This window comes from Molossus molossus, unplaced genomic scaffold, assembly GCF_014108415.1.
Source record: "Molossus molossus isolate mMolMol1 unplaced genomic scaffold, mMolMol1.p scaffold_m16_p_1, whole genome shotgun sequence".
Taxonomy (NCBI): Eukaryota; Metazoa; Chordata; class Mammalia; order Chiroptera; family Molossidae; genus Molossus; species Molossus molossus.
In genome coordinates, this window is record NW_023425344.1 from 3,383,967 (window position 1) to 3,409,002 (window position 25,036).

At 63.9% G+C, this 25,036-nt stretch overlaps 1 protein-coding gene across 1 annotated transcript in view; it reads right to left on the bottom strand.

Annotated features, from left to right (window-relative positions):
- Positions 1–17,687, bottom strand: part of SORCS2 (sortilin related VPS10 domain containing receptor 2) — a 343,880-nt gene extending 326,193 nt beyond the window's left edge. Inside the window, exon 1 of the mRNA XM_036246746.1 lies at positions 17,217–17,687. Within this exon, the coding sequence (XP_036102639.1) occupies positions 17,217–17,687 (471 nt within the window). The remainder of the gene's footprint in view (positions 1–17,216) is intronic.
- Between the last annotated feature and the right edge of the window lie 7,349 nt (positions 17,688–25,036).

Sequence of the window (25,036 nt, forward strand, 5' to 3'; positions counted from 1 at the left end):
GGTGCACAGGCAGAGACAGAAGAAGAGGGAGGGGCCTGAGCAGCGTGGCCGGGGCTGCAGCATAAAGGCCGGGGGGGGGGCCCCCAAAGATGCCCAGGTCCTGACACCCAGAACCTCTGCAGGAGCCTTGCAGCTGGGACGAACGTAGGACCTCGAGGAGGAGAGATGAGCGGATACGGGGAGGCCGTGTGATCACGGAGCAGAGCTTGGGGGATGCGGCCAAAGCCAAGGGATGTGGGCGCCTCTCGAAGCTGAGAAGATGAGGAGACAGATTCCCTGCCCTGGAGCCCCCAGAAGGATGCAGCCCTGCCCCCCATCACCGCCCTTTGACTGTTTAGCGGGTGACACTGACTCTAAACCCCGGACCCCCAGGACTGTTGGAGAATACATCTGCGTTGTTTTCAGCCACCAGGGGCGCTAGGACACGAGGCGTGGCCTTGGCGAGCCTGCCGTCAGGTGGGCCAGTCCTGGGCTGGGGGCAGCGCTCACAAAGACAGGTAAGCGATCTCCCTCCCCTAGTGTCTGCCACCGCATGGAGCAAAGCCAGGCCCCAGCAGTCCTTGCCCCCCCCCCCCAGCCCCCCAGGCTCAGGAGCAGGACAGGCTCGCACCCAGAAACCCCACCAGCAGACAGGCATCCTTCACGTCCATCCCGGCACCCCTGGTGGCAGCGTCCTCCTCTGTAACCTCAACCCCTCCTGACCTCAGCCACTCTCAGCAGAGACCAGACACCCTGGAACATGCTGTCCGCGGAAGGGGGGAGCCACCGTCCCTGCAGGGGTCGCAGCTGGAAAGGGGTGACCTCCAAGAGCCCTGGAGACTCTGGGACCCTGTGCGTCTATCCCAGGACTTCTTGGAGACCGTCCCGCGCACAGTAGGTGCCCACGGGGCATGCTGAATGAGACGTCTCACCCACAGCTGGGTTTCTGGCAGAAGGAGCCGAGCAGTCTGGCCTCCTGCCCGGAGACGAGAAGAGACCCATCTGTGACTCACCTTCTCCCGTGCGTCCTGTCAGACAGCCAGGCTGCAGCCGGAGGTAAGGGCACCGAAACTACGCGGCATCCTGGAGAGGGGGTGGGCCCCGCGGCGGCCAGGGGGAGGCGGGCGGTGCAAGCCGGAAACCTGCTGGCCACTGCACGTCCGGGGTCAGCTGGCTGGGCAGGGCTCAGGGCACGGCTCAGCTCACGTGGAATGCAGGGGCGCAGGGCCATCCCCCAGGACAGCACGCTCAGCCGCAGCACCACTCTGCTGACACCCCTGCGCCTACCTCGCCGTCGGGAGGGTGGCTCCCAGCCCTGCCCAGCCAGCCGGTGGTCCATGTCCAGGGCACAAAGGCCCTGGGTGTCCCAGAAAGGCCCTCCCTGCTGGGGTGGCCACCTCACCCTGCACTTCACCCCATGACCTGTCACTGCAAAGCTGCCCCCACTGGCCTCATCCCAGTGAGTCCACAGGCGCGTGGACCCATGGACGGCACCTGCAGAGAAGGGCCACAGGCCTGGCGACGTGCCGGGGCCACGCATCAGGCTCCTTCCTTGCTCACGAGCTGGGTGGACGTGAATGCAGACAGACCTACACGGCCGTGTGGCCCCAGCTGCCCAGGTTCGGGGCTTCACCAGGTAGCTGCCCACAGAGAGCAGCGGGGGCGGGGCAGCTGGCCTTGCCCACGTGAATGATGGCTCTGTGGAAACCACACAGCCCACACCCGACCCTCTGGGAGCCCAGGGCGCAGGGGGGGGGGGGGCGGCGGATGAGTCTCTAGGACAAAGCCGCAGACACACATGTGGCTGCTCAGCCGTCTCCTAACTCCAGAGCTACTCTCTCCTGGCCTCTGTCTGTGTGGGTCCAGGCTGGGCACGGAGGCCTGGCCAGCAGAGAGTCCAGGCCCTCTGGCCCAGATGATGCGCTCCGCGCAGGTACGTGACACACGGGGGCAGGCGGGCAGTGGTTCTGGGTTCCACTGGGAAGCACTGATGGCCAGCAGCATTCTTTGGCCTCAGTTCTCAGGGGCCACGGCCTGGGAAGGAGAAAGACGCCAACCCACGGGGAAGCAGGGTCCAGAGAGAGTGGGGGACGAACCTGGCGCCGGCCGTGCCTGAGGCCGCCCAGACTCTGGTTCTGTGAGCCTAGGGTTCCGCCTCTTCACTTGAGCTGGTTGGAGTCAGGTTCCTGTGGCTTGTGGCCAAGAGTCCTGCTTAGCACACCTGCTCTGTGCACAGCATCACAGGGCTGCGGGAAAGGCAGGAATGGGGTTGCCCCCCACGCTCAGGTTACCCTAAACCTAACAGGGAAGGTCTGACCAGCCGACTGAACGCAGCCAGGCGGGACACGAGGTGGCCGAATCTTCCCAGTAAGAGAGGAGGAACACCCTCTAGGGCCAAGGGCCGAGGGCCAGGAGGCAAAGACCCCAAAAGATAGCTCCCTGGAGCCCGCCTCCTGCCCCTCTCGTCTCTCCACAAGAATGCCTCTCCCCCACTTTGGGGACAGGAAGTCCCAGGAGGGCACCAGGAGGACCGGCTGGCTCCACGCAGGACCCTCCCTTCGAGGGTTGTCCTGTTGTTCCCAAACACCAAGCCCCCACAGGCTGGGCGCCCCCGCCCCTCTCCTTCCCCTCCACACTGTCTCTGGGGAGCTGTCCCTACTTTCTCGGGGGGAAGCTTCGCTTCTGCAGTAGAACGAGGGCCCAAAGTCAGAATTCACCGACGTTCAAAAAGAGTGTAGATGTGGAACTGCCCCCACAAGTGAGCCGTGGCCCCCACCCGGGCTGCCCTCGACTTCCCGGCTCCCGAGGCGCAGCTGGAGCCAGCAGGGCCTGCGGGCACCAAGGTGTGGGCAGCTGGCGGGCCCGCCCCTGCCCCCCAGAAAGCCCCTTTCTCCTTGAGGCTGGAGGTGGGCAGCTGGCAGGCCCTCGGCCCCTTTCCTGGGATAAGAGGAGCCGGCGCACACTGGTGCCAGGCAAGGTGACCGGTATCGGGTGCATCGTGTCACCTCACGGCCAGGACAGCGTGACCAGGTGGGCACCGGTTCCCCTTCCACAGCAGAGGACTGGGCTGGGAGAGGACAGGCACGTGGGCACCATCCCAGACTGTCCTCTCGGTCAGGAGAGGACGCTGGTCCCCAGGCTGAGGACACGGGCAAGCAAGCACCGAGGACCACAGGCCAGCCTGGGTACCTTCCGGAGCGGCCCCCGCTGCAGCCCTACACCGCACCCACTCAGTCACCCCAGCCCCCGGGAAGTGCCCCCCTCTGGACACCCTGACCGCCCCACCCGCTAGAGACCCCTCCGCAGGGCGACGCTCTGTGCAGACCCGGCACCCCTCCCGCTGAGACGGCCCAGCCAGACCCGCAGCGACTCTGCAGAGCAAAGGAGCAGCCACCCCAACCCCTCTCTGCACCGTCCTCTGGGCCAAACAGTCTGGGCCAAGCCCATGGGCGTCAACAAAAGCTAATGGACTCGCTGACGAGCGGGGTCATCCTGGCGCCGTGCCCTCCTCTGAACACGTCCGGGCGAGCCTAGGAGGGCGGTGGCCTCCACTGGAATGACCCCAACCTCACATGCACTGCTCACAGAGCGCCGGGGGGGGGGGCACCCCCTCGGGAGCTCTGCCCTCCACTTCTCCAAACACAGGTGTCCTGGGAGGGCGTGTCCCAGCACCACGGCTGGCCTCCAGCTGGCCCACTGACTTCGGGCCGCTCAACTCCAGCAGGGCGAGCCCAGGGCCCAGGGGCTCCCGACCAGAGGGGCAGCAGGCCAGCGCTGTGCCCGGCCTTGCCCATCCTCCCACCCTGAGGGCACCCAGGAGGGGCCAGCCAGCCCAGAGGAGGGGGCATGGCAGGTGGGGGGAGGGCAGGAGCAGAAGCTGGTGGCCCAGCAGGGAGCCAAGCTGGTCTCAGGCAGTGGCCTCAGCCAACCAAGGCTGGGTGGGCCTCCTCACCCCCTTACGGGGCAGGAAGGCCAAGTTCTGCAAGGTGAGCAGCCGGCGGGGACAGGTAGCCAGGATCAGCAGAACTGGGGGACACTCACGGAGAGCTGTGAGCATGTGGGTCAGGAGGTAAGGAGCCCAAGGGGCAGGTGGGGGCTGGGCTGTCTCCATTTCGGGAAGGGTAGGGAGGCCGATGGGACCACCCTTCAAACTCTGCCCTTCCCGAGCTAGGGCAGGTGAGCCAGGTAGGCTCACACCTGTCAGCCTCACGAGACCCCAGACCAGGGCACAAGACCCAGACCAGGGCACCAGACCCCAGACCAGGGCACGAGACCCAGACCAGGGCACGAGACCCAGACCAGGGCACCAGACCCCAGACCAGGGCACGAGACCCCGACCAGGGCACGAGACCCAGACCAGGGCACCAGACCCCAGACCAGGGCACCAGACCCAGACCAGGGCACCAGACCCAGACCAGGGCACCAGACCCAGACCAGGGCACGAGACCCAGACCAGGGCACGAGACCCCAGACCAGGGCACCAGACCCCAGACCAGGGCACCAGACCCCAGACCAGGGCACGAGACCCAGACCCGGGCACGAGACCCCAGACCCGGGCACAAGACCCAGACCAGGGCACAGACCCAGACCAGGGCACGAGACCCCAGACCAGGGCACAGAGACCCGACCAGGGCACCAGACCCGACCAGGGCAACGAGACCCCAGACCAGGGCCCGAGACCCCAGGACCAGGGCACGGAGACCCAGACCAGGGCACCGAGACCCCAGACCAGGGCACCAGACCCAGACCAGGGGCACGAGACCCAGACCAGGGCACAGACCCAGACCAGGGCACGAGACCCAGACCAGGGCACCGAGACCCAGACCAGGGCACCAGACCCCAGACCAGGGCCCAGACCCAAACCAGGGCACCAGACCCAGACCAGGGCACCAGACCCCAGACCAGGGCACCAGACCCAGACCAGGGCACAGACCCCAGACCAGGGCACGAGACCCCGACCAGGGCACGAGACCCCGACCAGGGCACAGGACCCCAGACCAGGGCACCAAGACCCAGACCAGCGGCGCACGAGACCCAGACCAGGGCACGAGACCCAGACCAGGGCACGAGACCCCAGACCAGGGCACGAGACCCCGACCAGGGCACGAGACCCCAGACCAGGGCACGAGACCCAGACCAGGGCACCAGACCCAGACCAGGGCACCAGACCCCAGACCAGGGCACGAGACCCAGACCAGGGCACGAGACCCAGACCAGGGCACGAGACCCAGACCAGGGCACCAGACCCCAGACCAGGGCACCAGACCCCAGACCAGGGCACGAGACCCAGACCAGGGCACCAGACCCCAGACCAGGGCACGAGACCCCAGACCAGGGCACCAGACCCCAGACCAGGGCACGAGACCCCAGACCAGGGCACGAGACCCCAGACCAGGGCGGGCTCATCCTGGGATAGAGAGCAGGCACCCATGAGCAGGGAGAAGACATGACTCATCCCCATAAAAAACTCCGGGGACCCCGAGGGAGACCAGCACAAGATCAAGCCCAGTCGGGGGGTGCCACTGGGCCCTGGGCTGAGAGGGCCACAGGGGTTCATGGGGATGCCACACACAGGCTCCCAGGCCATATCACACAACAGGTAGGACTCTGCCCAGTCCAGTCTCACGGCCTGACTCACGGCGTGGGGGGCGGGCTGGCTCCCTGCAGACCCCAGGGGGTGCTCAGACACTTCTGGAGGAGAAGCCTGAACCTGGAGGACACAGTAGATCCGGAGGCCTGAAGTGGGTGGGGCTGAAGGGAGCAGGGTGCGTGGGCTCAGGCTAGAAGCTAGAAAGCCTCTTCCCAAGGTGAGGGCTTCTGAATATTCATAAGATGCTAATGAGCCTTCTCCAGTGAACATTCATAAGATGCTAATGAGCCCCGCCCCTCCCTTCACTGACTTCCTAGCCCACCTCCCCTGGAGGCTGAGTACCGGCTGGGTGGTCCCTTGCGTCTCTGCCCACCCTAGAGCAAAGGCTAGGGCACAGGATGGGGCTCAGGAACCGAGTCAAAGAATGAGGAAGAGGGCAGAGGACAGATCAGCCTTGCCCCAGCCCCGGCCGCAAGGCCCTGCCCTAACAGAAACTCCTGAATTTCTCAGTGGACACCGAAGGCCACTTGGAAATGTCCAGAAAACAGGAATCTGGAGTGGCCTGGAGACCTGAGGGCCATCTGCCCCCTTCCCCAACATGCCACTGGGACAGCCGCCCCCCCCCCCCTTCTCCCAGCTCAGAGGTCAAGGTGGCCAGCAGCACCAACTCTCCCCTTTCCCCTCTCAAGGCCTGAGCAGGCCCGGCCAGGCAGGGAGAGGCTCGGCCCCTCAGTGTCCAGGGCTCCGCTTCCCTGTGCCAGGGAGGGCGCTGGTGAGGGCCGCAGCTGGGGGAGGTGGGATCGCAGAGGAGCCAAGCCCGAAGCCCCCCGCCCCCCCCTGCCTGCTAGACCAGCCCCTGGCCGGGCTTCCGGTTTCCCTGGGGCTGCCCAGCTCTGCTCAGCCTCTAGGACAGAGAGAGAGTCTGACTTGATCTGAATAGGTGTGTCCCTGGCAATAATTCCTACCAAGAAACTTGTGAAATACCTGATGTCAACGAGAAAGGCGGGGGTGGGGGTGGGGGTGGGGGTGGGGGGGCGAGTGCTTCCTGAACATGCTGGGCTTCGCTCCACCCCACGAACCTCAGGAATCGGAAGAGAGCGTGACCCCCTACGTGGTGTGCCCTCAGAGAAAGGGCATTCTGACTGGCACCGGCTGCAGTCTTCCTGGGTGGCAGGAGCCAGCTCCTGAGATGTCCTGAGCTCCTCCCCTGCGTCACCCTTACTTGGACAGGGAGGGGCAGGGCGTGCCAGCCCCGCAGGATGAGGAAACAGGCCCAGGAGGGTGGGTGCAGCCAGCAGAACCCCTCCAGGGCGCCCGGAACCTCTCATCATGGTGGACACAGCACCCCAGCCCATGAGCAGGTCCCCAAATGGGCGCTCAGCCCAGCCCAGGCCCTGGGAGGGAGCACGGGTGCTGGGTGAGGGGAGGGTGCAAGCACCCCGGCCACGGCCTCTGAATCATGGCTCCTTCATTCTCCTCGAAGGAAGTGACAGTAGACATTCGCAGACACAGACCGTGTTCAGGGGCGCCTCCCGGGCAGATTCAGAGCCCCTGCTGCCCTGTGAGGCCGGCCGGGACGGTGGCTGAGCAACTGGCTGAGGACGAGGGGCGCTGGGGACACCTTCCCCAGACGCCTGGCTTCCCTGTCTCCCAACTGCCCTGCGGATGCTCCCCCGCATTCCCACCCCCCAACGCCTCCTTCATCTGTGTTGAAAAGCTCGGCAGAACCATCACCTACGTGTTTTGTTTTGTTTTTTGTAAGTGGAATGAGGCTGGAACCAGGGATGCATTTTAAAAGCCTCAGCGTCATTTGGAGCTGGTGTTTCTCCCCGCTGAGCACCCCGGAGCCCACGGAGGCACCCAGACAGAGGCCAGGCCAGCGGGAGGCAGGGGTCACCGAGGCCCGGCAGCATGGCCACCACTGTGGGTCCGAAGCTCCCAGGCCGCCGGCCCCTCGCCTCGTGGGCGGTACCTCGCCATGTCTCTGGCGGGGTCTTCCCTACAGAGACGCCTTGTGAGCCTCTTCGCACCGGGCCCGCGCTAATTAGGGCTTCACAGAGCAGGCAGCTGGGGCTCTGTCACCCGCCGGCCAGGTGACCTGCAGCACCCTGCTTTGTTCTTTCTGAGGTCCTCAGCAGCAAAGGGAGCTGCCCTGGGCCTCTGAGCTCTGACAGCCCCTCAGGACCAACAATCACCTCCCACTTGACTTATCTGGTGTGTTTCCTGTGTGTGCACTGAGCACCAGGCCCTGGGGACAGCGGAGACCAAACAGACCCTGAACTCCACACCCCTGGGGGCCTTGGGGCCCTTGGGGACCAAGAAGGCGCTGGGGGAGACAGAACACGGGGAGCAGGGGCTGGCGGGAATGAGAAACCATTCCTTCGAGGTCTGCCTGTCCCCTCTCCTGGGTCACGGCCACATCCCACCTCGAATCACTGTTATTTCTACACATGTGACTCTGACCGCTTGCTAGCTCCTGGTGTGTTAGCAAAGAAAATCACTTTAAAATGTTTATAACTTTATTGCCGTAGAATTGGTTTGCTTTTACTCCTGTATATTTTGTGTTAGGCTCATTATAAAAACTACATTCTGACAAAGTTCTCCGGGTGTCTCCAGCCTGGGGCGGGGGAGAGTTCTATGGCACAGAGAGAGCTAAGGACCCCTCGGTCAGGTTGGGGGTCCTTGGAGCCTGGCCCACCACTCTCCATGGACAGAGAACTGGCCGATGCAGGAACCCAATAAACACCCAGGAGCCCCACCCAGCAGCCAGATGATGGAATGAAAATAGACTCGGAGGGGGTTCAGTGGTACTGATGCAAATAAACGGAGAAAAACAATTTTTTGTTGGGGGCTTTATTTTCATGGAGCAAAAACTGAATTACTTCCCTGGTCAACGAGGCAGCCAATGGGGAGAAGCACCTACAAGCGGGGAGGCGGCGAAATGTGCCTGGACTTGAAATGCAAACTGCCAACCTTAGGACAGGCAGTCGCCCTGGGCAACACGGGCCCTGTACTTCCTCCTCCACCCTGGGCCAGGCGCAGGGCCAGCCGGCCTGCTGCGGACTTGCCAACAGCCCCTCCCTTGGGGGCACATGGCAGAACCCAGTGTTCACAGAAACAAAAGTGACCCCACGGCACAGTCTCACGCACCCTTTTTAGGGCAGGGGCACCTCTGACGCTTGGGTGTTCCTCTTCCGAGCCCACGGGCGGGACGTTTCTTTGGGGATTGCGACCCTGCAGTTACCTGGCAAAGGGCAAATCTCAAGGCAGACACAGGGTGAGCTCTGCTACCGCTAAGGCCTCGCGCTCAGTCGGAAAGCGGACATAGAGTCATCATGCAGCCCAGCCACCTGCTTCCGGGGGGACAGCCAGAAGAGCCGAAAGCAAGGACGCGAGCAGGCATCTGTCCACCTCGGTTCACGCGGCATCGCTCACAGGGCCAAGGGGCGGGGGCCCACGCGCCCGTGGACGGAGGGATGGATAACGACTTCTGGTCTACCCACACAGCGGACTCTGATTCCGCCCTCAACAGGAAGGACTTTCTGACACTGGCTACGGTATAAATGACCCCTGAGGACCTTATACTCAGTGAGACAGCCTGTCTCAACAGCACAAACACTACGATTCCACACGAGGTCTCTAGGGGTCGACTTCATAAACACGGGCAGCAGGTGCTGGGTGCTGGGGCCTGGAAGAAGGGGGAGGGGAGTGAGTGTCTGATGGGGACACAGTTCAGTGTGGGGAGATGGAAAGGTCTGGAAATGGAGGTGGTAACAGCCGCCCAGCACGGCAAATGCGCCACATGCCCCAACCTGGGCCCGTCATGGTGCAAATTTATGTTATTCGTGTTTTCCCACAATTAAAAGAATAACAGTATGTCCTGGCCGGTGCTCAGTGGTTAGAGCATCAATCAGCCCAAGCACCGAAGGGTCGCAGGTTCGATTCCCGGTCAAGGACATGGGTTGCAGGTTTTATCCCTGGTCCCCCGCAGGGGCACATGCGGAAGGCAACCAATCGATGTGTCTCTCTCTCTTCCCCTCCCTCCCTCCCTCCATTCCACTCTCTATAAAAGAAAATATCAAAAATCAATGGAGCCCTGGCTGGTTTGGCGCAGCGGTTGGAGCGTCGGCCTGCGGTCCTGAGAGACCCGGGTTCAGTTCCCGCTAAGGGCATGTACCTCGGTTGCAGTTTGTCCCCGGCCCTGGTTGGTCGTGCGGGTGGCAGCCACTCAATGTGTCCCTTTCACATCGATGTTTCTCACTCTCTCTCTTCCTCTCTCTCCCTCCCACTCTGTCTGTACAAAAAATGGAAAAATGTCCTCGGGTGAGGATAAAAAAAAAAAAAAAAAAAAAAAAAAATCAATGGAAACATATTCCCCAGGTGAGGATTAACAAAAATAACAACAATAATAATAATAACAAAGAAGATATTTCTTGCCCTCGGTAAGAGTGAAGGGGTCACACCATGTCTCGGCCCGAGCAGCCAGGGGACCCAGGCTGGCCCCTGGCCTCGCGAGCCTTAGTCTCCTGTCTGGAAGACCGCAGTCCGCCCACTCTGAGGGCTGCTCCGGGCTGCTTAGAGAACCGCGCACCTGCCTGACGCAGCGAACAGCTCGGTGGCTGTCAGCCGTGCGCGTAGGCTCGGAGCTCCGCGTAAACACGGAGCAACTGTCCCTGCGAGAGACCATGGCGTCAGAAGCGGCAGCAGCGAGGTGATCCTGACAAACGCCACCTCCCCGCCCAGGCCTGGGAGATGCTATCTGCACTCCTGACACTTCAGAAATACGCCAGGCGCAGAACCCGCATAAAAATCCCTCTCAGTGAAGATCCCTGTGAACAGAGGCAGCCACTCGCGTCCTCGCTGCCTGGACCGTGAACTGAGCCCATCTCGGGCAGTGGCCGGCGCCGGACGAGAGGGGCGTGGGGCCGGCGCCGCGGCGCAAGAAATTATCTGCTTCTGCGAGAAAATTACTAAGGAAGGAGGGTGTTGTTATTTTAAGATCTTCAAGCTGGTGTGAGAAGAAACTAATTAAATGATTGCAATTTTCTGTGCAAATACAGTAGCTGACAGCTTCGAAACGCGACGTAGAGGGAATTTCTCTGCCTCAGAAAACCATCGGAGTTTAAATTTTCTCAGGCTCCAGCGAACGCTCACATCCCAGCACCCACGTCAGATTTCTAAAAGGACGGACACGGAGCCCTGGCCGCTGTGGCTCAGCGGTTAGAGCATCGGCCCGCGGACTGAGAGGCCTGGGTTCGGGTCCCGCTAAGGGTATGTACCTCGGTTGCAGTTTGTCCCCCGTCCCGGTTGGGGTCGTGTGGGAGGCAGCCACTCCATGTGTCTCTCTCACATCGATTTCTCTCTCTCTCCTTCCCGCTACGAACCGTGTCCTGACCTTGGGCTTAAGCAGAGAAGCTGCTCCTGCTGCCCTCGGCGGGCTGTCCCTCAGCCGCCAGTCACCCTGCGGCTGAGAACGGTGTGTGAGTCCGGTTCACAAGCCGAGCGCCCAGCAGTCAGGGGCTACACTGTGGGAACTGGGGAGCGGCCGCAGTCCCCACGGGCCGCTGGGAGGACCCGGAAGAGCTGGGGGTCTAGAACGTCAGCATGCGAGCCAGCAGCCTCACAATTAGGGCGACCTGCTCTGTGCATGGGTCACAGCCACACAGCACTTCTTCACGCCAGGAGCCGAGTTCCCCCCAGGAGGAGGCTTTCAAGGTTCCCGCTGCAAGAGCAGGCCGGGACAGAGCCCACACACATGCCCTCACCTCCCAAACGCTGTAGGTGGGGTCCCCTGCTCCATGGCTTCCACACCTGGGGAAGGTGGCCAGAGACGGCTTCTCTGGTCACCATGTCCCTCCACACTCCATGGCCGGCCTCTTGCAAGAATCTATAAATAACTCGCTCCCTGGAGGCTGAGACAACACCACAAGGAGGCCCCCAACAGAAGGCAGTTTACAAGCTCTCCCTAAACCGGAAAAGGCGCAGGGAGACTCGGCACCATCCCAGCTCCTCATCGCGCCAGCTCTGTCCGCCCTGACGTCATCCTCGGGAGTCTCTGCCCGCCTCTGACAAATGACAATAAAATCAAAATCAGAAATAACGGCCGTTCTCCGGAAGGCCCGGGCGAGCGCTGAGCGGCATCCGTCTGCAGGCCGAGCAGAAGAATGATGTTAATTTATGACCTCTTTAAAGCACTCTCAGGAACCCTCGTGCAACTACAAATTAAATAGCCACTTTATTAAAGTAAAAGGAGATTTGCGCAATGTGGTCGGGAACTTGATTAACGGGGCTGCTTCGTGCCTTCAAGCCAGGCCTCCTGATTGACGGCCATGCCTTTCTGTGCCGAGTGCTGCGGGTTCCGGTCCCTCGGCCTTCGTCCTCCCACCGTCCCAACCTCCGCTCAGCCCAGGCGACGCCCACTCTGCTTGTCCTTCAGAGCCGCCGATCGTCACCTCCTCCAGGAAGCCCTCCCTGACTTCCCCAGCGCAGATTCACAGGGCACCAGGATAGCCGATGATGAATTCCTGTCCAACCACATGTCTCGCCAGGACAGGGCTGTATCCCCAGCACCTAACAGACCCTCCAGGAAGCAACTGGGTTGAGGCCTAACCTGAGGCCTCTTCTCACCTGGGCTCTCAAACTGTATATGGTCTCTCCTGGCACAGAAAGAATGCAGAAGACCCTGGGTCTCCCTGGCGGCATCCTCCTGAGAAGGACAGTGCGGGACCATCCTAGACTCACGCACCCAGCTCACGTCTCCATGTGCTGTCACCTGTCCCCCAACACAGGCTTCCCTTGCTGTCCCGTCATTCCTGACCCACCCGCCCAGCCCTGCATCCCCAATGGGCTTGCGCACTCAGCCAGCTTCCTGACAGGCACTGGTCACCAAGTCGCTTGACCTCTGTCTGCCTCTGTCTCTTTCTAGGTGGCCACTGGTCACTCTTGGCGAAGGCTGCCATGACCGAGAAGTGTCTGGGCAGATGCCCACCACATCCAAACTGACCAGCCACAGTGCAGACCCCCAGAAACCGGACGTCTCTCTCTCTGCAACCCAGTACCCGCCCCAGATGCTGGGAGGCCAGCACGCGGTGGCCTGGGATGCACAGCGGTCACGGGGAAAGTCAGCAGGCTCCAGTGCAAGGCCTCGCGCCCCGCAGCCACCACGGTCACCTCCCAGAGCAGGATGGCGCTGCCATCACCAAGCCACAGGCAGCAGACGCAAGGCTCCGAGTCAGCGTCATCGCCGGATTGGGACCCGCTCACTCACGAGCCTGAAGAGCTTTGCGTGGCCTTCACGGTCTCCGCCCGTGGGCTGGCAGTGAGCCACGAAGCCAGGGCTGCTCCCGGAAGGAGGGAGGGCAGAGCGGGGTGAGCCACACCCGGTCCCACCTCACCCAGAGACCTCTCCCCCCGCCCTCCGGGGCCCGGGCCATCGCCATCCCTCTGAGCCTGCGTCCGAGGCTCACTTCCATGGCCCTGCTCCTTGCCAGCTAGGGGCCCCGGGCAAATGGGCACCACACCCAGGCCAGCAGGCTCCGAAGCCTAATCGAACGGCGATAACCACCACCCCGCACTGCCACCTCGCTCTCCGGCCTCGCGTTTCGGATCCATTAGGCGCTGACCTCAACTCGTGCCCCAGCCGTCCATGACCGTCCCTTCTCCTCACTGCGCTGCTCTGAGCTCTGGGTGTTAAGCTCAGGCCTTGCAGAGGGGACTGAGACCCCTCCCCTGCTGTGACGGGCTGAACTGGGGCACCAAAGTGACCCCGTGTTCCCGTCCTCACCCCGGCACCTCAGAATGTGACTCTAGAGATCAGGTCTTCAAAGAGGGAACTGAGGTAGAATGAGATCACTGGGGTGGGCCCTGATCTGATAGGACTGGTGTCCTTATAAGAAGAGATGAGAACACGGACATGCACGGAGGAAAGGCTTCTGAGGACACGGGGAGGAGACAGCCGTCTACACGACACGGACAGAGGCCTCGGGAGGACCACCCTGCCCGCACCTGGACCCTGGACTCCAGCCTCCAGGACCGGGAGAGAATACACGGCTGTTGTTCAAGCCCGAGGTCCAGGGCACTTTGTCATGGTGGCCCTGAGGACTTAACATCTGGCAGGTGTCACGACCCAATTCACACCTTCAGAAGCTCCCTTCCGACCAGGGGCTCTGGCTCCCTGGGTCCCCAACGCCCGGAGCAGAGAACATGGGTAATCAGCTCGGAATGATCTCGGCATCAACTCCTCTCCGATCCCTCACCCTGCAGACACAGCACAGAGCAGATGTGGACAGTGGGGGAGGGGAGGGCTGCCGTGCTGATGAACAGAGACAAAGCGAGCAAAGGGCCTGGCCGGTGGTTACGGGGAGCTCCCGTGCCCGTCCATCCGAGCTGAGGTTCGCGTGCCGTGACGGGGGCAGAGGTGAGCTGTCCTTAACATAAGCAACTGATGCCCCAGCAGCGGTCCAACTGGACGGGGCCCAGCACAATCCCACGGGGGTAGCTTGAGGCCACGGCCCGCAGAAGCAGAGACCAGCGCTCTGTACCACCTTGAAATCACCCTCGGCCTCCGGGGGCAGCTCGGGAGACAAACCTAAGGCCTCTGCACAGCCACTCTGGACCTCAAAGGCAGCGCTGGTCGGCTGCAATGAAACATTGATTTCACACATCACACTTTGTTTCTACAGCTAAGCGTCAGACAGACAGGCAGTGTTCGCTTCCCAGCAAGTCCCCTTCCACAGCTCCGCGGGCGGGGAGGACACCCGGCCGGGAGGGAGGCGCACAGATGTTCCGGGCGCTGCGGTCACCAGGGCCTTCCTCGGAGCCAGCTTGAGTCCAGCGGTTCCTTTTGGCAGGTGCTCCGAAACCCCACTTAAAAAGCCGATGCCTCTCGGCAAACGCTTCTGAACGTTAAAAAACACCTGACGTGGTAAGGTCAACGCTTTCTCGGCTCCCAAGGACCATGTCTGCAGACAGCATTTTCCCGGGTCTCAGTATCTGGGCAAATCGAGTGAAATAACCATTTCGGAAGATCCCGCTCAGCAAATTGGCCTCAAGTTGGTTTCTTCCCGGCCGCAGCTGTGCGAGACGGTGCTCTGGAGTGGAGGTGACACCCAGTGCGGAGTCCTGGCTCCAACCCTGGCCCTGGCTGCCAGCTAAGCACCGCGGGCAGAGGGCGTGCCTAAGGCCCTCTGTGGGCCAGGAGTCCAAAGCCCAGAAACAATTAGAGAAATGGATGTGCTCGGCACTTGGTTCCAGCTCTCACTCCGCTCTGAGTTCGGCCCGGGCCAGGTGAGGCCCCACAGCACCGCTGCCCCCAGGCCGAAGGTGGGCTTCTCAGGGAGAAGGCCTGTCTCCCCTCCAGAGGATGGGGGTGCGGGGGGGGGGTGCGGGGGCTCAGCATCTCCTTGCTGCCCGCCCTCCTTTACCCACAGACCTGAGACCACTTCCGCCTCCTAGGTGTCCAAGTGCGGGCTGGCCTGCCCTCCAACGTCACCACACATCATCCCAGAGCCGCCTTTTCGGTGGCCGGAGGAGAGGTGCGTCTCCAGCTCTGGACTTCCTACCCCCCAACAAAGGAAAGCCAGCGCCCCCAGTCCCATGTCCCCCTCTCCTGGCATTCACGTGCCAGCAGCCCACATACAGCCCAGCCAGTCACGCAACCCAGCCACTGTCCCCAAGGAGCAAAGTGAGGTTCCTCTGGCCCCCCCCCCCCCCCAGGATCTCAGCCCCACGAGTCCCAGCCCCTCCTCACTCTCTCCAAGGAAACCACACGGTCGTCAGGCTCTGTGCTCAAAATGGGGGGCTGGCCTGCACCCCTCACTGAGTCTCTCCCCCTCTTCACCCCCTTCCCTTCATGAGGCTAAAATGACAAAGGGCCCACCAATCCCGGTGGGGGGTGGGCGTGAGTTAGCTATTGGATCCACAGGACTGACTCTCACATGAATTTCTTCCTTCGAGTTACTGGCTTCCGGGTTCACTCCGTAAATTAAAACTTACCACATGGGACATGATTTGTTCTCTAATATTGGGGTGCATTAAGGGCTGGGCCCAGCTGCATGGCTGGGGTCTGACCCTTCTCTCAAGATGCAGGGAGGAGGGCCTCCTTGGGCTCTTCTGAGGGGGGGCTGCTACCTTCTGTGAAGCACCCCCTCAGCTCCCAGAGCCCTCTGCTGGCCAGTGGGCCCAGGAAGTGGGCTCCACACCCCGCCCCACCCTATCCCCAGGGTCTCTAGTCTGGCTGGACAATGTCAGAAATGGCCAAACACCAGAGACTTGGTGTCTGTGCGGGCAGCCCCAGCTGTCGGGAGGGGAGCCGCAGAGCCCGAGGCTCCGGACAACCAAGCCCACCAGGTGCTGTCCCCCAACCATTCGTCCACCCACCCTCCCCCTCCTTCAGCAGAACCCTCACTAAGGAGCAGCCCAGAGGGCTGGGCAGAGGACACAGAGGCTGGGTGAAAGTGTCACCAGCCCGGGTTACACCCCTTTCCCGGTGAGAGAGGCACCCAGATGAGGTCCCACTCCCAAAGCATGCAGGGGTCCGGACCCTGTGCTGCCTCCTCCGAACTCTGGGGAGCAGTGGTCAAGGAGGAGAGCTGGGAACCAGCCACTGGGGACACCCACGTGAACAATGATGGAGGGGAGTGAGCAGAGACTGCCATGCCCCCAGCACGCACAACCAGTCCTACACACACACACACACACACACACACACACACAGCTGCAGCTCCTTGCACCACCCTCTCTCCAAACCATAACGACCCACCATGACTGCCTGGAGGTCATCATTCAGGGCTGGGGGGAGAAGCCAGGCGGAAGGCAGCCCCCAGGGGAAGAACAGGAGAGCACCCCCAAGCCCTGAGACGCAGCACCAAAAAGGACGGGACAGGATCCTGGAGGGGCAGGAGCCACCTCACTGGTGGAAGGAGGCACGGCCCTCACTGAAGTGGCCTTGCAGGGCAGGGGTGTCCTGTGGAACTTCCAGCTGGAGCCAGGCCAAAGTGGTGGGGAGCGCAGCGGGAGGAAAGGGAGTTTGCAGTGGCCGGTACAAGGGGGGGGGCAGCTCCGTGGGTAGAAATCCCACATCCAGGTGCATCCAGGTAGCTGAGAGTCGCAAGAGGGGAATCGGGGAGGGGGTGGCCCCAGAATGGGATACCAAGCTGACCAGACAACTCCTGGAACCTGTGAGGGAGCCATGACCCAGTCGGGTACACCAGGGTGGAGAGGGTCCTACAGCCAAAAACCCCAGAACCCACGGCTGAGCGACAGGGTGGAGTCCCAAGGTGCTCCGGGCACCACACCAAGTTGGGGGATAATTAGAAAGGTCTTGGGGGAGCACAAAGGTGGCCAGCCTCTCGAAGCCTCTGGAGACAACCCCAATCCCCATAGCCTGGAATCTGGAGGCCACTGGGAGAGCCCCCGAGGTAGCTCAGGAAGCCAGAAATCTGTGGACATGTCCCCCTAGGTGAAGCAGGGTGCCCACATATCTGGGGATCTCTCCCCAAGTAACCGGTGGCCACAGGCCAGTCGGGGGGCCTACGAGGTGACTCGAGTCCCCAAGTCGCCAAGGACGCCGGTGAGCGCCGGGCGGTCCGGAAGTGGGGGGCTACGAGGTGTCGGGGCAGGGACCCCCGGGCGCGCCGAGGTCACTTACGCTGCTGTTCTCGCCCGTCCAGTGCACCATCGCCTGGTTGTGCGTCGCGTCTCCCTTGAGCACGAACGACGAGCTGGTGAGTGAGACCCGAGCCGGCGAAGCCGCTCCAGGCACCGGCGCCGCCCGCGCCCAGCGCCCCTGGCCCGCGGCGGGGGCTCCGTCCTCGCCGGGACCCGGCGCGGGACCCGGGTGGCCGGGCTCCACGTCGCGCTCCTGCGCGTCCTCGCCGCCGGCGGGCAGCGCTCGCCCGGCCGGGGGGCTCGGCTGCGACCGGGTCAGCCGGGCGCGGGGACCCAGGCGCCCGGGCTCGGGGAAGCGCCCCGCCGCCCCGCGGGCGACCAGCAGCAGCAGCAGCAGCAGCAGCAGCAGCGGGAGCGGCCGCGAGCGCGGCGGCGGCGGCGCTTCGGTGCTCGGGGCTCCGGCGGCGGGGCCGGGGTCCTTCGCGGGGCGCGGGGGCCCCCGGGGCGCCATGGTCGCGGAGGGGAGGCGGCGGGCGGCGGCGAGGGGGACCGCGGCCGCGAGTGCCGAGGGCGCCGGGAGCGCGAGCGAGAGCGCAGGGGAAGGAGCGGGCGCGGGGAGGGCGCCGGCGGGAGGAGGGGACTCGCCGCCCCGCCGCCGACGCGCAGCCGAGGGCGCACCGCCACCTGCCGGCCGGCCCGCGTCCGCCGAGCGAGCGCCGGGAGCGAGGCCCGGGGCGCCGCCCCCCGGCCCCCACCCGCAAGGCCACCGAGCCCCCCCCCCCGTCCCCGCCCCGCCCCTCTGCCTCCGCTCCTTCTCCCCTGTCGCCCGAAGTTAGCGCGCTCCCACTCGGGCCGACTCTGGGGTACAGGGGGGAGCTCCCGCTCGGGCCGGCTCTGGGGTAGAGGGGGGAGCTCCCACTCGGGCCGGCTCTGGGGTAGAGGGGGGAGCTCCCCCTCGGGCGGCTCTGGGGTAGAGGGGGGAGCTCCCACTCGGGCGGCTCTGGGGTAGAGGGGGAGCTCCCCCTCGGGCCGGCTCTGGGGTAGAGGGGGGGAGCTCCCACTCGGGCGGCTCTGGGGTGGAGGGGGAGCTCCCACTCGGGCGGCTCTGGGGTAGAGGGGGGAGCTCCCCCTCGGGCCGGCTCTGGGGTAGAGGGGGGAGCTCCCACTCGGGCCGGCTCTGGGGTAGAGGGGGAGCTCCCACTCGGGCCGGCTCTGAGGTAGGGGGGAGCTCCCCCTCGGGCGGCTCTGGGGTAGAGGGGGGAGCTCCCACTCGGGCGGCTCTGGGGTAGAGGGGGGAGCTCCCACTCGGGCGGCTCTGGGGTGGAGGGGGAGCTCCCACTCGGGCGGCTCTGGGGTGGAGGGGGGAGCTCCCACTCGGGCGGCTCTGGGGTAGAGGGGGAGCTCCCACTCGGGCGGCTCTGGGGTAGGGGGGGAGCTCCCACTCGGGCGGCTCTGGGGTAGAGGGGGGAGCTCCCACTCCAGCGGCTCTGGGGTAGAGGGGGAGCTCCCACTCGGGCCGGCTCTGAGGTAGGGGGGAGCTCCCACTCGGGCGGCTCTGGGGTAGAGGGGGGAGCTCCCACTCCAGCGGCTCTGGGGTAGAGGGGGGAGCTCCCCCTCGGGCGGCTCTGGGGTAGGGGGGGAGCTCCCACTCGGGCGGCTCTGGGGTAGAGGGGGGAGCTCCCCCTCGGGCGGCTCTGGGGTAGAGGGGGAGCTCCCACTCGGGCGGCTCTGGGGTAGGGGGGGAGCTCCCACTCGGGCGGCTCTGGGGTAGAGGGGGGAGCCAGCGTCGCCAGGCCCTGGAGCTGCGTCGGATGAGGGAGACAGGCCCTCCCAGGGGGACACGTCTATGCATAGCATAACCCGAACTAGAGCAGAGGGGTCTCCTGTGCGGCCTCGGAAAGCTGCCCGTGGGGACAGCACTGAGCGCCCTGACCCCTTTCTGTTCTCTCCAAGGGGACCTTCCAGGCAGCGGGAGGCACCGCCACGGGCACGGGAGGGAGGCTGCCCCCCCATAACCTACCGCTCCGGGGCCACTCTGCGCTAGGGCTTCAGGACTCGCAGGCAGTGGCTTTATGTCCCACCGCCAGGGGCACCGCGGGGCAGCCCCTGAGCATAAGGACGACAGGGGGGAGAGGGTGGGGAGGAGGTCGACCAGGGCAGGGCCTGGCAGGCCAAAGTGAAGAGCGCAGAGTCTCCCGGGAGGTCAGGGCTGCTTCAGACGGATTTCAATACAACTTCATGAAGCCCACTGGGCTCCCTACTGGCCTCAGAGAAAAATGCCAGAGGCCCTGCCCCCACCCTTCCCCCAGAGTATTGGAGCATTAAAGCCTTCAGGGTGCCCTGGCCAGTCTGGCTCAGCGGTTCGATTCCCATCAAGGACTGGTACCTCGTTGCGGTTCGGTCCCGGCCCTGGGTCATGCGGGAGACAACCAGTCAATGTGTCTCTCTCCTGTCAATATTTCTGTCTCTCTCTCTCTCTCCCTCCCTCCCTCTCTCTCTCTCCCGACCCCTCTCCCTCTCTCTCTCTCCCGACCCCTCTCCCTCTCTCTCTCTCTCTCTCTCTCTCTCTGTCTCGCCCCCCCCCTTCCTACTCTAACTGAAGATAAATGGAAGAATGTCCTCAGGTGAGGATTAAAAAAAAACCCTCAGGGTCAGTGTCCCTGTCACACCGGCCTCCCAGCCGGGTCTCTGTCCCAGAGAGAGCCAAGTAGAGCAGAACACACAGCCTGTAGCACTTGGGAAAGATAGAGAGTGGGGTTCCCAACAGCACCCCGGCCTCTCTTCTGCTTGTTCAGCCCACCCCCAGCCCCTCTCCACAGAAGTCAGCAGGCAGTGCTATGGTGGGGCAGGGGGTGAGGGAGGTTTGCTGGGTGTGTCAGAGGGTCTCCTGCCTTGGAATGCACCCGCCCCTTCCGGTGTGAAGGTGTAAATTCCAGGCCTGTCAGGTTCTAACTCCAGCTCAGGAAGGGGCCAGAGCGGCAGCTGTGGGCACACCTGGCCCCGTGCAGGGAGCAGAGAACAGAGAACAGACGGGGTCAGTGCAGGGCTGAAGGGAGGGGAGCGGGCAAAGGGGGGTCTAGAGGGAGGCTCGCTGCAGGCCGCTCTGGGGGGAAGACGCTCGGCCGGCCGCCCTAGAGCAGGTCCCCCAGCGCAGACAGGTCCACCGCAGGGACTCCATCTCCTCGCTGTGAAGTCGCTGAGGTCTCCTCCCAGGGGCTCTGTCTTGTTTGAATAAAACTGCCGTCAAGAAAACTTGAGTGACAACGTATTGAGCACCTACTATGTGCTGGCACTTTCCCGGGGTCTGAGCGCGCCCTGGAAAAGAAGACAGGGGGCCCTGCTCAGAGGGGTGAGGATGTGAGTTATCCTATTTGATTCTCATGACCAGGCTGTGGGGTAGGTGTGATTGTCCCCATTTTACAGGCAAGGAAACAGACTCAGAGAGGTGAGTACCCAAGGTCATCTGCAAGTCATGCCAGGGGCCAGACTCCAGCCCTGTTTTCCGGCCCCCAGGTGGCACTCTTTACACACACACACACACACACACACACACACCATTACTTGTCATTTGAGTGTAGGGCTCAGCCCCGCCGGGCAGAGACATGGGCCCATCACCACCACCCCAGGCTCAGACGGAGGCCCATGTCATCAGCAGCCTGGTAAAGGTCCCTGTGGATCCAGATCTGGAAGGCAGGGGGCGCTACACCTCCCTGGTGCTCTTTCATAATAAGGGTGCAAGGCATTGGGAAGAGCAGGACATTCTGGTCCTTCTCGGAATGCAAAGCCCAGAGACCTGTGACTCCCCGGATCGCTCAGCTCACAAATGTTGCTGGACCTGGGGACACCGTGTCGAAGACACAGACAAGTTCCCTGTGCTCGTGAGGTGCCTGTGTCCTCGCGGGGGTGGGCAGCTCCTGAGACAAGCTCACTTAGGAGAGGACTGAGTACCCAGGAGAGAAAGAGGCGGCATCGGGTGCACATGAAGGGGTGCTGTGGGGTCAGGAACCCCGGGGAACTGAGGAGGGAGTGGCGAGGCCGTCCCGCGGAGGGAGAAGCCGGGAGCCACCGGCCCCGCCCAGAGCAGCCGCCGAGTGTCCAGAGAAGCAAGACCGCAAGCGGGCTTCGTTTGTATTCGCAGACTGGCCGAGGCAAAGTCGCTGCAGGGCTCTGGGCAGGGAGCGAGCCGTCACTCTGGCCACTGCGAGAAGGGCAGGGGCCGCGGGGAGGTGCCGTCCAGGAGAGTCCTGGTGGCTGGATGTGGGCAGGCAGCGATGGAGGAGAGAATGGGAGGAAGCCCCTCCAGGAGCCCACCCCGTGCTCACCCTCCGGAGTGCCCCTCAGGGACTCGGCTTGACGGCAGGAGAGTGGCACCCGGGGAAGTGAGAAACGCCAGGGAGAGCCGGCTGCAGGCGGGCATCGCCGGGCATCGCGCCTGCCGTCCCCGACGGAGGGCAGCCTCCAGGACCACAGAGCAGCGCCAGAGGTGGTACGGCGGCTGGGGCACTGCGGGACCGTGCCACGTGGGACGCGGGGGGTTGGCGTGGGCACTCGGGTGCACCGGATAAACACGGAACACTGTCCGGGTTTGTAACGCCTGACCGCTCACAACACTCAGGTCCTCAGGCGGGTCACCAGTGCCAGCCTCCCTCCCTCACGGCCTCCTCCGCTCCACGCTGGGCGCTGGGCGCTGGGCGGGGCCCTGGGCTGCAGGTGGTCGGGCTGCTCCCTGCTCCTGAGCCCTCTCAGTCTGGTGGGGGCACGCGGGAAACAGCAGCAGGTGTGGGGGGAGGTGCCGGGCCCTAAGGAACCAGGGGTGCGGCCAGGGGCCGAGGGAGGGAGGCTTCAGGTGACAGGCGCAGCAACCACAGCGGTTGGCATGGGGCACCCGCTTCGGGCCTGGCTCGGGTCCTGATGGGAGACCTCCGTGACCCTCCACAGCTGCAGGGGGCGGTCTGTCACCCATTAGATATGAAGATGGGAACGGCACAGGGGTCAGGGATTTCCCCAGAGGGTGCACAGGCCCACACCCCATCACCGGCTGGGGGGTCCTACGCACGGCACCCGCCTGTTTCCTAGGTCACCCCGGAGGGACTGCGGGCCCGACCCGGGTTCTCTGTGGGCGGCCCTGGGCCAGCAGCAGCAGCGCTGCGGGAACTGGTTAGAATGCTGATTCCTGGGCCCACCCAGCCCTGCGGAGCCAGAAGCCCAGGGCTGGGGCCCTCCGCGGAGTTTGAGAACCAGGGTTAATCCAGGGGACGCGTTAGAATCACGAGGGGACCTCGGGAAGATACCGAGGCCCGGCCCACTCGGGCCCTGAGGGTGGAGCCTGTTCCTGGTCATCTGTGGGCTCCCCGGGGGTGCCGAGGGCACCGGCCCTGCTCACGGCTCGGCGTTTCATGAGGTTCCGGAGAGAACGGATGCCGAGCGCCCGCACAGGCTGGACGCCCATCAGTGGTGACTTCCCCAGCGAAGTAAGGGGGCCTAGAGCCCCAGTCCATACCTCGGAGCTTCAGGGTTCAGACTCGCCTCCCCTCCGCAAGGCTCCTGGCCCCCAGAGAAGACTGCTGTCCCCAACCCGAATCCAACCGCTTGCTCATGAAGTCTCGGCTTTTCGAAGTGACCGAAGGTCCCTGGCGATGACATCTTCATTTGTCTTCATAAACGAGACAAAGCTCAACTGTGTGGCTCCTCGGGGATGGTCAAGGGGTTTGCGAGCGCTCCTCCTGGGGACGCGGGGACCCAGTGGGAGGGGTCCTGAGGGGACAGGCTGCTGGGGTTCCGACTCCAGAGGGGAGTCCCGGGCCACACCCTCAGCCACCCGGCCAGCCTCCAGGGAGACTAAGAAGCTGCACCTGCTCGGGGACAGGGGGGCGATGGTGACTTGCAAAGAGTGTCCCAATGACCTTCAGCGAACCACAGGAGTGAGAGGTGATGGCTTGGGGCAGGGGTGGGGAGCAAGGCTCCAATCCTGTGACCTGGTGGCCGAGGGAAACAGCACATGGCTGTGGGGACAGCTGGTCAGGACGGGAACACAGGCCAATTGCAAATGTCTGCAGTGGAGACAAGGAAACAAGTCTGGGGGAGGAACAGGCCCCACGTGAGACAGACAGTGACCCAAGGGAGGGGGAGCCAGGGAGGAAGGGGTCGGTCTGCAGGGGTGGTGGGTGCTCTCTGGTGGAGGCAGGGACTTCTGCCCCCTGGAGACCACCGCTGTGGGCAGCCGGACCCTGATGTGTGCGGGGCCGGCCAAGGGGGAGGCCCGAACTGGACAGAGACAGGATGACGCTCAGCCATGTCCCTGCCGACGGGGTTCGGCTTCACCCTGGACACTGCACATGACCGCCACCAATGCTCCTGAGCACCTTCTGCTGGCACTGTCCTAGGCCCGGGGAGGGCTCCGCCGTCACCACCTCGCAGGAGAGGAAACTGAGGCACAGCACTGCAGAGCAGAGGGGCTCACCCCAGTTCCCACGGCAGCAGGGTGCGAGCAGCCCATGACCCCAGCACCTGGCTGAAGAACCGGGCTGCCCTGGGCACCGCCAGGCTCCAGCTATCCCAAGTGAGGCCTCTCCCGCCAGCCTCACTGACACCGGCTGAGGCCGAGGCCTCCGTGTGGTGGGCAGTTGGACAGGCCAGAGCGAGGACGCTGGGCCAGGTACCGAAGGTCACTGGGGGAGGTCCTGGGTGCCTAGCAAGGGGCAAAACTGGGGAAACAAGGGCCCACCCTTAGGGTCACCTCTCCTCCCTAGCCTGTCCTTAGTCATTCGGTCTGGACCCTCTGACTTTTCATATCACCGGTCGTGCCGGTTGGACCCGACTTTTCCTCCCTAGAGACAACATCTAGGCTGCAGCCCTAGTTCAGCTCCAGGCCCAGAAAAGCAGCAAAACCAGAAAAGTGACACCTTGGCTGCCCACAGACCAGCTGCATTGACTAATGACCCCCTGCCCTGGGGCCGACCACTCAGTGGAGACCAGGGCCCTGCAGAGCACACCTGGAAAGTAAGGACCATTCTATTGAGACCTCCCCTGAGACCTCCCACCTGCAAGAGACACCAAGCGCGCGCTCTCCTCCGGGGAGCACACCTGTGCTTCTTCCTCCCCCCTCTGTTTCCTCCCTCCTTCCCCACAGGCAGCGCATCCCCTAAACTCTCGGGGACCCCAGGAGACTTGCAACCAGGGAGCCGTGGGCAGGGGCGGCTCGTCCCGGGCTCCCCCCTGCCCCGTCTCCAAGGCCCCTGTTCCCTGACTTCCCAGGGAGCCGACGCAGCCTGGGCTCTCCTGCCGCTTCTGCGCCGGCCCTCCCTGTCCCACTGTCCTGGGTGCTTTCGCTGCGGCCGGTCCCTGTCCCACTGTCCTGGGTGCTTTCGCTGCGGCCGGTCCCTGTCCCACCGTCCTGGGTGCTTTCGCTGCGGCCGGTCCCTGTCCCACCGTCCTGGGTGCTTTCGCTGCGGCCGGTCCCTGTCCCACCGTCCTGGGTGCTTTCGCTGCGGCCGGTCCCTGTCCCACCGTCCTGGGTGCTTTCGCTGCGGCCGGTCCCTGTCCCACCGTCCTGGGTGCTTTCGCTGCGGCCGGTCCCTGTCCCACCGTCCTGGGTGCTTTCGCTGCGGCCGGTCCCTGTCCCACCGTCCTGGGTGCTTTCGCTGCGGCCGGTCCCTGTCCCACTGTCCTGGGTGCTTTCGCTGCGGCCGGTCAGCTCTCGCTTTGCTGCACTTCCTCTCTTGGTGGAATGTTTTCCTTCAGGAAGACAAGAGCCGAGGTCTTGTCATTTCTCCGTCACACCAGGGCGCAGCTGGTGAGCGGGGGCGTGTGGCTGCCACATCTCCGCGTGCACACGGGCTGTGGGCACAGAGCGGAGCGGGG